At 39.7% G+C, this 12,974-nt stretch overlaps 1 protein-coding gene across 1 annotated transcript; it reads left to right on the forward strand.

The window, feature by feature from the left end:
* The first annotated feature begins 9,476 nt into the window (after positions 1 to 9,476).
* LOC126695981 (uncharacterized) lies at positions 9,477 to 12,329 on the forward strand. Its single transcript, XM_050392771.1, has one exon. The coding sequence runs from the start codon at positions 9,477 to 9,479 to the stop codon at positions 12,327 to 12,329; it is 2,853 nt and encodes a 950-aa protein (XP_050248728.1).
* Positions 12,330 to 12,974: the final 645 nt, after the last annotated feature.

Raw genomic sequence — 12,974 nt, forward strand, 5'->3', positions numbered from 1 at the left:
AAAAAAGAGTTGCACAACTTTACTAGGAAAGTAGACTTGCTTCAAAAGCTCTAATACCAATGAAGCAAAATTGAAATAGAACTCTTATTCAACTAAAACACTAAGAGAGTAAATATCTGAAACGTATATTCCATTTTGGGTTGCAGTGGGTTTTTCACTCTACAGGATTTTTGTGTGGTTATCTTATTTAGAGATCTCAAGTGGGATATTTAAAGACCCACAAAAGTTGCCAATGTTTATTTCAGTTCCTACAAATTAGGATATGAACGTTAAAGTCTCTAACGTTTATTTAAACGTTAAAATCCGATTTCTTATCTACCGCTCATTGCCCCGATTCACAACTCATTATCCCTGAGAAATCTCAACTACATATTTGACCATGTCAAACCCCACACAGCCAATCATGGCCCAAACATGCAATTCCATTATTCAACAAATTTTATTAATAATAATCATCTCATATACAATATTGTGTAAGGTAATTTCTTTTGAGAATTACACACATACACATTGTGGGTTATTTATCTACACAGTTCAACATCCATATTGTGGGCTATTTGACCACACAATCCAACACCTTATCACAAATTCAAATGGGAGCCAGATTTTTGACATTTTTGTAGTTTGATGACTTGATCCAGGCTTATAGACAACTGAGAGAAATGTACATTATGCAAAAAATCTCATCTCCACATTCCATCCTACGCTCTATGAAGGAATTTGTTCCCAGGCTCTCAAGAGAATACTATAGTTAATTGAGAAGAAAATTTATTTTATAGTTTTCTCACTTTGGCTGTACCATATTCTTTATGACTACCAAATTTCTCACAAATAAGCATTTCCATCGAGAGTTTTAAAAATTTTAGCATTTAGCAACTAAAAAAATCACTTTATAACATTTAATATATTACTTTACAATACATTCAACATCAAAGCTTCTATTTTTTTTACCACTTCATTTAAATATTATTTTTTTATTCATTTTTTATTCATCATGGTTAGAGCATTCCCATTAGAGAGATTCTTTTTTTAATTGAAGTGATAATAATTTTTTTTTTAAAAGATTTCAGCTACAGTAGGATGTCAAAGATGACATTCTACTATAGCTAAGATGTTAACACTTTTAAGTATAGCACCCTTAATGTAGTGTGCTTTTTTAGAATCAGGTGTTAAAAAATAGCATATTTAGCATTTGAAACATTTGATAAGAATGCTCATGGTAACTAAGCTAGAGATGAATATAAACTAAAGTGCCAATATTGTCAAGGGCGGGTGGGAATCTAATTCAACAATAGACATATAAGAACAGGGTGCTCATTGATTTCCAGTTTTACACATCTTTGACTTTTTGCTCCCTCTGTTTCAAGTCCAAGAAAGAATCATATGCCCCTCTCCTTCCTTCGTGTTAATTTCTTCTTCTTTTTGTCTAAACATTAGGTATTTTTTTTTATAAAATGTTTTTTTTTATGCAACAGGTCCACAGGAGCGTGTATCAATTTATACAAATACTATTTTCTATGTTTAATTTTCTTTTCTTTCAAACAAAAAGTTTTTAATCATTTCACCTTTTCCTTTCTATGTCCACCATTTTCTATTCCCCATTCTTCCATTTCCATCATTATCCTGATTTTCCTTGCATGTCATCATCATTTACATTATCCTCATATTGTGCACGCCCTTGTCACCTTGGGTCTATAACACATTAAATTCGGAAATGCAGGTCACCATTGCATTGATTCACTTCAGTGAGGTGCTGGTGCAGCGTATGTTCGGTGTATGAACGGGAATATACACGTGGTCAACAACTATTTCACGCAGTGGGAGATGTACGCTGTTGGTGATTTAGGGGCCGTTTGGATTGAGTTTTTTGATAACTCAATTCTCTGTTTCCATAACTCATAACTCAAAAATGGTGGGACCCATAGTAAAAAGGTTGTTTGGCCAAACGATAACTCTGTTTCCATAACTCTGTTTCCATCACTCAATTCTCTGATTTTTGAGTTATGAGTTATGGAAACTGAAAACAATAAAAGGCTGTTTTCAGTTTCCATAACTCATAACTCAATGGTATTTTCGTAAATAAACACACATGAGGGACCCACAGCCGCAACTTTTGACCACCTTTTGACTTCTTTTTTTTTTTTTTTTTTTTTTTTTTTTTTTTTTTTTTTTTTTCTGGGTTGGCGTTGGCTGTTTTTTTTTTTTTTTTTTTTTTTTCTTCTGGGTTGGCGTTGTTCTTTTTTTTTTTCTTTTCTGGGTTGGCGTTGTTCTTTTTTTTTTTTTTTTTTTTCTTTTTCTTTTTCTTTTCCTGGGTTGGCTGTTCGGGTTTTTTTTTTTTTTTTTTTTTAAAGCTTCGGTGAGTTGGGTATTAATAAAAAATAAATAAATAAATAAATAAAAAACTACTGTACTGGCTGACAGGTGTGGGACCCATGAATAGTGTGAAAAATTGAGTGATGAAAATAAAAGTGATGTTGCCAAATGAGTGTGAAAAAATGAGTGATGAGTGATGAGTGATGAGTTATGAGTTATGAGTGATGAGTGATGAGTGATGGAAATTGAGTGACGAAAATTGAGTGATGAAAACTTGTTACCCAAACAGGCCCTTAGTTTCTAGGTTTTACTTTCTGCTGCTCTGCTATACCCTAATGCCAATAATTTGGCTTTTTTTTTTTTTTTTTTTTTTAATTTAATTTAGAACCAATGTCACTTATTTATTTATATATTGGTAGATATATATTTGATTTGGATTTGTTCATTTTCTTCCTTTTCAAGATTTGGGTTTTGCTTCCTCAAAAAATGATTTTTTAAAAGGAATTTCAGCTTAAAAAAAAAAATTCCAAAAAAGAGTAAGAATAGCATGAATGACTAACAATATTATTTGTATTTGTGAATAAAATGTTTGTTTGTTTTTGTCTTTCAATATAAAATTTACAATCTAACATAAATGAACCTCTCAATTATACATTTCAATGTAAAGGTACATATAAAGTGGCCATCAAGATGCTTAAGGGACCTCCTAGAGCTGAGGATGATCATGATGATAGTTTAGTTTTGTCAAAGAATGTTTGAAACAGTAACTTTCAAGCTGCGACACTTGTAAATGCTATTAATTATTCTATTAATGCGCAAAAGTATGCGAACAAGCGAGAAAAGTCCTATCTATTTTCTTAGTAAAGGGCTTTTCTTGCTTGTTTAGTAAAGTCACACTTTTCATTTTGATAAGAGTAGGTGCTTGTTGGGCAGGGCACTCTTCATTATTCACTCAAAATTGATGAATGTCGGGTCGGGGCTTTCTGCTTTTTTATAGGTAATGACCTCTACCCTTTGCTTTATGCGACATATGTTGCTATTATAAGTACTTTTTTCCTTGTAATAAGTTTGTACTTTTTTATTTTTCCTCTCTTTCTCTTGTTTTCATAAAGAAAAATTTTCCCATTTTTATAATCATTGTTTGCCACTTGAAAGATTCATTTATAATGCGGAAAGTTTAAACTAATTTATCATTTGTATCCATTTTCTGTGTTTGTTTGTGATAAATTACCAATTCTCTGAAAAGCTTTTTTTTTTTTTTTTTTAGAGAGTTTTAACCTATGTCGTCCGTTTCTGATGATAGTTCTTTATCATTAGACTAAGACACCAAACCGTTTTTGGCGTAAGTGGAGATTGAACCTCAGATCTCTTATTCAACCATCAGAGACTTTACCAATTGAGCTAAGTGGAGATTGAACCTCAGATCTCTTATTCAACCATCAGAGACTTTACTAGTTGAGTTAACTGAAACCCACTCCGAAAAGCTTAAACTATTAAGAAATGTTAAATTTAATCATTTAACCATAGGTCTAACACCCCCTCTCATATGTGGGCCTAAATTACCCTTCAATAAGTAGGGCCCAACTCAGAAACAATAAAAGGTAATAAGAAAACACCAAATTTAATTTGCTTGCTTTAGTGCCAATAGGTACCCTGTTGATTCTTAATCCTTACCACTTTTCACTAAGTTCAATCACCACTAGATTTTAGCCAAGGAGAGTGTAGAGAGGGAAAATTCCCGACCTATCGCAAGCTGACACGTCACATTACCAAGTCCACAAAATACAGCCAATTACAGAGCACCATGTATTGCTACTAGGTTTTGCTATCACTATTCAGAAGCCAACAGAAATTTGCCAAGTGTCATGCAAGAACCAATCACGCATCAGCACACGTGTAAGCGATGACTCAAGCAGCCTCGCACGTGTAAGCGATGACTCAAGCAGCCTCGCACGTGTAAGCGATGACTCAAGCAGTCCAGCACGTGTAAGCGATGACACAAGCGGACCAATCAGGCTGTGACATGTGTCACCAATCAAGTTCCGCCACGTATCGCTCACCACCCCAAAACTCCTATAAATAGAAGCCTTCCTGAGACATTTAGAAGGACCAGAATTGAGAAGTAAAAAAGGCTCTGTGAAGATCAAGCCTCAAAGCCTTCAAGAACTTCAAGAACTTCAACCCCAAAAATCGAAGAACATTCGAAGCAGAATCATCCAGATCATCTGCCTAGATCCTAAAGTTCACGGGAATCAAGCCAAAAGTGTCCGAAAACATCAACAAATCATAAATCATTGAAGCTCAACGGATTCAAGCCTCTAAAGCTCCGAAGAACTTCCACCACAAACTTTCAAAGACAAAGAACGCACGAAGAACACGAAGAACGCGAAGAACAAAGGATTTCTAAACAAGCTCATAGCCAGAGATCCATTGTAATTCCGTTTTAGTAATCTTCAATCCATCCCTCAACCAAATTGAAGGATATTTTGTGTTCAAGTCAAATCCACATTACCATAAATCTAATCAATAAGTTTTGCAAGGAGATCGAATCAGAGGATCACTCTTTTGTAATTCCAGAGAATTGTACCACACAATCATCAATACAAAATTCGCATTTGTGAAACTATTTTACTTGTTTGATTAATTTCAAACTAGAAATTTAGTCGCTTACAAATTCTGGCACGCCCGGTGGGACCTCTCTGCCTCTCATCTCTTCCTCCTTCAAAAGAAAAGAAATCCGACATCATTTTGCTACTAGCTTCAATGGCCTCTAGCAAGAATGTCCGAAAGTCAGTGGTTGATGATCCCAGTGCTGATGAGTATGTCGGCCCAATCACTCGCAGTCGGTCCAAAGCTCTGGATCGACTCCAACCTCAACCAACCCAAGAAAGCCAATCTCCTGCTGTCACCTCTCTGGACTTTCTTGCAAATAGGAAAGCTACCACTAAAGATTCATCTGCCTTGAAAGATTTGGAGACCAGTAATGAATCATCCCCAACAAAGACCTTTTCTATCAACTCTTCACCCGTGATGAGAAACTTAAGGAGTGAAGTACCATTGACTCATCCTGTTTCATCATTTTCCCCGTCATCTATAGAGGTCATGCCAGTAATGATGACTAATACCTCTACGATGGAAGAAAAGATGGCTGAAATGGAACAAAGGGTCATCCTTCTCACAAAGGCACTTGAAGAAAAGGATGTCAAAATTGCAACCCTAATGAATAAGCTGGAGGTACAAGATTCGGGTGAATCAAGTCTTGGCCCTGAGCAGCCACCTGGCTTTACCTTCAAAGGAGAAAACGCCAAGGGTGATAAAGGAAAAGGAGGTGAAGGCACTTCTCAACATGGACATTCCACCTCAATGGCCTCAATATCTGTCCAACAACTGCAGGATATGATTACAAATACCATTCGAGCACAATATGGAGGTTCTTCCACAAGTTCTCTCATATATTCCAAACCCTATACAAAGCGCATTGATAACATGAGAATGCCAAATGGGTATCAACCTCCTAAGTTCTTGCAATTTGATGGCAAAGGAAACCCTAAGCAACACATTGCTCACTTTGTGGAAACTTGCGAGAATGCAGGGACTCAAGGAGGCCTCTTTGTAAAGCAGTTTGTCCGTTCACTAAAAGGGAATGCCTTTGATTGGTATACAGACTTAGAGCCTGAATCAATCGATAGCTGGGAACAACTTGAAAGGGAGTTTCTCAATCGATTCTACAGCACACGACGCATAGTAAGCATGATGGAGCTTACCAATACTAAACAGTGGAAGGATGAGCCCGTCGTTGATTATATCAATTGGTGGCGTTCTTTGAGTCTAGACTGCAAAGATAGACTTACTAAAATATCTGCTATAGAGATGTGCATCCAAGGCATGCATAGGGGACTCCTTTACATCCTTCAAGGAGTAAAGCCTCGAACATTTGAAGAGTTGGCAACTTGTGCGCATGACATGGAATTAAGTATTTCTAGCCATGGAAATACGAAACCTCCCGTACCTGAAGAAAGGAAAGAAAGACGGGAAATAAGGAAAAATGACAGGAATGCAAAAAGTAATATCAAAGACTCAATGAATGTCAATCCTGCCCCAATCAAAATTTCAACAAAAAATGTGAAGACCAATGAAAAGAGGCCTGAAGGAGGTCAACAACGTGAGACGCGTCGCTCATCACTTAAGGAATGGGAACAAAAGGTCTATCCTTTCCTAGATGCCGATATGCCTGAAATGCTAGAACAACTGCTCAAGTTGAAATTAATTGAATTGCCAGAATGCAAACGACCGGAAGAGATGAGAAAAGTTGATGACCTGAACTATTGTAGGTATCATCGCATCATAAGTCATCCAATCCAAAAATGCTTTGTTCTTAAAGAACTCATCATGAAGCTAGCCAAGGAAAGGAAAATCGACTTGGATTTTAATGATGTTGCTCAGTCAAACCGGGTCACGTTTTCTTGTGAGTTACCTAGTTCCCTGTCTCCAAATACTAAGCAAGGGGCAAATACCACGCTCATCCATTTTGGTTCTCTAGAACCGGTTCAAGTTCAGCTCTCACAAAAAGCACCTCATTATAATTCAAACGATGATAAAAGGTCAACGACGGACGAGGAAGAGGGTTGGACAATGGTTGTTCGCAAGAGATGGAAGAAGAAACGAGCATTCCCTCTTCATTTGATCACCCAAGAGTCCAAAAGAGCACAAAACCAGATTCAGCCTTGGTCAAAAAGAATGAGTGATAAGAGGCAAAGGAGACTGGGAACAAAAGTATATGAAGATTCAGCACAAACCCAAAAATCTCGAAATCTCATCACATTGGAAGAATTCTTCCCCAGAAAATTCTTTCAAAATAACTCAGCCGAGGCTGTCCACACAGTTTCTCGTTGTGAAATCCAGGACGAAAAGGAGGACGTTGACCATGATGATCCAAAAGAGACCTTATCATCTTTGGAGGAACTCCAATCTCAGGTCGATGAAGTTGAACCCTTGCAATCCTCCACATCACCAAAAGAAGTGCTCACCCGAGCTCTTGAGGAGCCAGAGATATACGCCCCTCATACCAATACGCTTCAACAAACACAGGGATGTTACGCATGCTCTCCAGATTTGACTTTCACTGATGAGGATCTATTGTTAGGCTATAAGCCCCACAATCGCCCACTCTATGTCTCTGGTTATGCTCGTAAACAAAGGATCGAGCGTATCCTTGTTGATGGAGGTTTAGCCGTTAACATACTTCCAAAAATGACCATGAAACGACTGGGTTTTACTATGGAAGAATTATCACACAGTCGTTTGGTCATCCAAGGTTTTAATCAAGGAGGACAACGTGCAATCGGCCTAATCCACCTAGAATTATCCATTGGAGAATTGAAAAGCAACGTCTTGTTCCACGTCATTGACACTAAGACGACCTACAACATGTTGTTAGGACGTCCTTGGATCCATGAAAATGGAATAGTGCCATCAACCTTGCATCAATGCTTCAAGTTCTTTCAAAATGGAATAAAAAAGGTCGATGCCAATTTAAAGCCTTTTGCAGAAACCGAAGCTCATTTTGCTGATGCAAAATTTTATGCAAAAGAAGACATTTCTAATGAGGTTCTTCCAGTTGAGATCCCGTCTATGAAAGGTAAACAAGATGAAAAGGAGCATGTTAAATTCATCGCCAAAAAGGACATCTCTTCCCCAAAGAAAGGTCCAGAACCATTCCTCCGGTATATACCATTATCACATCGCAAGAATGGACAATCACCATTCGCGGAATGCCTTCAACCTACAAAAGACATGTCGAGACCTGCAAAGCTCACGATGAAGGATGTAGCCATATTGAAAGAAAATCATGTCATGCCTTTAACTTCATCCACAAATCCTTTGCCCTCGAAGCCGTTAAATGGATTCGTGAGGTCTTCGCAAAGTCCGATAGAGCATGGTATTCTACCAAGTGAGCGGACGAAAGAATGGTTCGACCCAAAGGCATATAGGATGTTAGCCAAAGCAGGCTACGATTTCTCAAAACAAGAAGACTTAAGGAAGCTAATTCCAGAAGCCACCGGAGAAAAGATGCATGGCCTTAGCAGAACACAAAGGAAAATGCGGCTTGAAGGGCATAAAATTCCTATCCCAAAGACCGGACTAGGTTATACTCCCGAACAACCAGCTCAGATATGGATCAAGAAAAGAAGCGATCCTTCGAGTTCTCAATACATAACGGTGGAGGTCGGCGAAAGTTCAAATCAAAGAAAAGACCATTCTTCACCCCATGTCTCAGTGTTTGATCGAATCGAGGCCTCGTCATCACGAATCACAGTGTTCGACAGGTTAAATACAACTTGTTTAACACCAAATCGGGACACTCTTGCTTGTAAATCAGTCTTTGATCGACTGGGGGCAACGAAAAGGCCTATTGATAGTCATTCTCAGAGTTCAATAAACTTTGACGTTCAAGGGGAGAAGAAAGCCAATGATGAGATCCGCAGTAGCATTCCTTCACGCATGAAACGTAACTTTACCTTGGAGATCAACATTGAAGGATCGCTCAAAGTCAAAAGACGAACGATTGTACATACAAGTCAGTCACCCGTCCATGATGAGGAAATTGAAGAGGTATCACCCTCGTTTCATATTACAATAGAAGAGGGTACACTGTCAGATGCTGAAGCAACCAATGAAGAGGTCGATGAAGCTCCTCCAGCCTTGGAAGATGGAGGACAAGCTACAGTTGATGAACTTAAAGAGATCAATTTAGGAACTGTTGAAGAACCCCGGCCAACTTTCATCAGTGTGCTTCTTACCCCTAAAGAAGAAGAAGGATACCTCAAACTCCTAGTAGAGTACAAAGATGTGTTCGCTTGGACTTACAAGGAAATGCCTGGGCTCAATCCAAGTATTGCTCTACACCATTTGGCAGTAAAGAAAGGCGTGCGCCCAGTCAAACAAGCTCAAAGACGCTTTCGGCCAGAGCTTATCCCTCAAATAGAAACCGAGGTCAATAAGCTCATTGAAGCAGGCTTCATTCGTGAAGTGCAGTACCGGAATGGATTGCTAACATCGTCCCTGTCAAGAAGAAGAATGGACAAATCCGAGTGTGCGTTGACTTCCGTGATTTGAACAATGCATGTCCCAAAGATGATTTTCCATTACCCATCACTGAGGTCATGGTTGATGCCACTACCGGTCATGAAGCTTTATCTTTCATGGATGGATCTTCGGGTTACAACCAAATTCGGATGAATCCTAAGGATGAGCAGCTTACAGCTTTCCGTACCCCTAAGGGAATTTACTGTTACAAAGTGATGCCTTTTGGACTAAAGAATGCTGGTGCTACTTATCAACGGGCCATGCAGAAAATCTTTGATAATGTACTTCATAAATACGTGGAGTGTTATGTCGATGATTTGGTGGTTAAAACAAAAAAGAGGGAAGACCATCTGGCAGATCTACGATCCGTGTTCACCCGCTTAAGAAAGTATCAGTTTAAGATGAACCCCCGCAAATGCGCTTTTGGCGTAACATCTGGAAAATTTCTTGGTTTCATTGTGAGGCACCGCGGTATTGAAATTGACCAGTCCAAAATTGAAGCAATCCAGAAAATGCCAGAGCCCAAGAATTTACGAGAACTTAGAGGCTTGCAGGGAAAACTGGCCTACATACGACGATTTATCTCGAATTTGGCTGGTCGATGTCAACCTTTCAATAGATTGATGAAAAAGGATGTGCACTTTGAATGGGATGAGGCTTGCAGCAATGCTTTTGCATGCATCAAAAGATACTTACTTAATCCTCCAGTTTTAGGTGCTCCTATCCCAGGAAAGCCTTTGGTGCTGTATATTGCAACCCAAGAAAGGTCTCTAGGTGCTCTTATGGCGCAAGAAAATAAAGAGGGGAAAGAAAGAGCCCTTTATTATCTAAGTCGAACTCTCAATGGGGCTGAATTAAATTATTCTCCTATTGAAAAGATGTGTCTCGCTCTTTTCTTTGTCATAGACAAACTGGAGCACTACATGCAAGCATATATGGTCCGTTTGATAGCAAAGGCAGACCCAATCAAATATGTCCTCTCCAGGCCAGTGATTTCGGGTCGAATAGCTCGATGGGTAGTCTTGCTTCAGCAATATGACCTTGCATACGTTCCACAAAAAGCTGTCAAAGGACAAGTATTGGCAGATTTCTTAGCTGATCACCCAGTTCCGTCTGATTGGGAGTTCTCTGATGATTTCCCAGATGAAGATGTGTTTTACATTGAAGTAATGCCACCATGGGTGATGTTTTTCGATGGGGCTGCACGTCAAGAAGGAGCGGGGGCAGGTGTAGTGTTTGTTTCTCCACAACGGCATATACTTCTTTACTCGTTCTCATTAAGCGAACTCTGCTCTAACAACGTGGCCGAATATCAAGCATTGATCATTGGTCTAGAGATGGCTATTGAGATGGGCATATCGCAACTTGAGATATTGGGAGACTCCAAATTAGTTATCAACCAAATCTTGGAGCAATATGACGTCAAGAAAGAAGACCTCATCCCCTATTGCAAACATGCGAAGAAATTGCTAGCAAATTTTGAAGCCATCACATTGGAGCATATACCGAGGAAGGAGAATAGACAGGCCGATGCTTTAGCTAATTTGGCTACTGCCTTAGCATTATCCCAAGAAGAGACAACCAAGGTCGCTATTTCCCAAAGGTGGGTGGTACCTCTCGTGGTTGAAGAAGAAGAAGAAGAGCAAGCCAACATCATTTCTGTATGCCTTGTCGAAAAAGAAGATTGGCGACAAGTGATCATTGAATACCTTCAACATGGAAGACTCCCGGATGATAAACGCCACAAGACTGAAATTCGGCGGAGGGCTGCTCGATTCATTTACTATAAAGACACTCTCTTCCGCCGTTCATTTGATGGATTGTTTCTCCGTTGCTTAGGAGAGGAGGAGGCTAAACAAGCCTTAGAGGAGGCTCATTCTGGAATATGCGGCGCACATCAGTCAGGTCCTAAGTTACATTATAGGATCAAAAGAATGGGTTACTATTGGCCTACAATGGTGCAAGATTCTATGGAATGCGCTAAGAAGTGCGAAGCTTGTCAGTATCACGCAAACTTCATCCATCAACCGCCAGAACCTCTACACCCAACCGTAGCTTCTTGGCCTTTTGATGCATGGGGGCTTGATGCAATAGGGCCATTACCAAAGTCATCCGGTGGCCACTTGTACATCTTGGCCGCAACTGACTACTTCTCGAAATGGGCGGAAGCTGTACCCCTTAGGGAAGTGAAGAAAGAAACGGTGGTCAATTTCATTCGAACTCACTTGATCTATCGGTATGGTGTCCCTCGGTATATCATAACTGATAATGGCAAACCATTCTACAATAGGCTGATGACAGAGCTATGTGAGAAGTTTGAATTTAAACAATACAACTCCTCCATGTACAATGCCCCGGCAAATGGACTAGCTGAAGCGTTTAACAAAACACTTGGCAGTTTGTTGAAAAAAGTGGTATCCAAGACAAAGCGAGACTGGCATGAAAGAATCGGAGAAGCATTATGGGCATATCGAACAACATTTCGAACGCCTACTCAAGCAACGCCATATTCTCTTGTCTACGGAGTTGAAGCCGTCCTTCCTTTAGAACGCCAAATCCCATCATTACAGATTGCCATTCAAGAAGGATTGACTGGAGAAGAAAATGCCAAGCTCAGGTTGCAAGAATTAGAGGCACTTGATGAAAAAAGGCTCGAGGCCCAACAACGCCTTGAATGCTATCAAGCTCGTCTTTCAAGCGCATTCAATAAAAGAGTCAAACCACGATCATTCCAAGTTGGTGACTTAGTCCTCGCCGTTCGAAGACCTATCATCACAACTCATCGTACAGGCAATAAGTTCACTTCAAAATGGGATGGACCTTATGTTGTGCAAGAAGTCTACACCAATGGAGCTTACAAGTTGATTGATAATGATGGTGTAAGGATCGGCCCCATCAATGGGAAGTTCCTCAAACGCTTCTATGCTTGAAAATCGAGGATTGCTCCTCGGTAAGAGCTTAAACTTCCCACCATAACGCTGCAAGGGTACATGATGTTTTTCCATTACCTTTGAAAGCGTACAAATAAAGAAAAATTAATCCCCCTTTATGGCACCATTTGCGAGTGTGGCGTAGTGGTTGGATGCCTATGTCGCCCTTGAGGCCGAGGTCTCAGGTTCGATTAGTGGTGATACCCACTATGCGCAATTGGTACCCATGAAATATCGTGGGGCGTAGGGCGAGGATTACACACGTGAGCCCTCCTTTTTTGCCAAAGAAAACAAGATTGATCTAGACTTCAATGAAGTTGTCGGGTCAAACCATGTGACCGTTGCTTATGATGTACTTCCGACTCTCAAGCAGGGGGAAAACACTAACCAAGCTCACAAGTTGATTGATAATGATGGTGCAAGGATCGGCCCCATCAATGGGAAGTTCCTCAAATGCTTCTATACTTGAAAGTGTACCAATAAGGAGAAATTAATCCCACTCCATGTCAACAATTGCGAGTGTGGCGTAGCAATTGGACACCCATTTCTCCCTTGAGGCCGAGGTCTCGGGTTCGATCAGTGGTGATACCCACTTTACACACTGCGCACCTTTTTTTTTTGCAAAAAAAAAAAACACTAAAAAAA

This window comes from Quercus robur, chromosome 8 (assembly GCF_932294415.1).
Source record: "Quercus robur chromosome 8, dhQueRobu3.1, whole genome shotgun sequence".
Classification (NCBI taxonomy): domain Eukaryota; kingdom Viridiplantae; phylum Streptophyta; class Magnoliopsida; order Fagales; family Fagaceae; genus Quercus; species Quercus robur.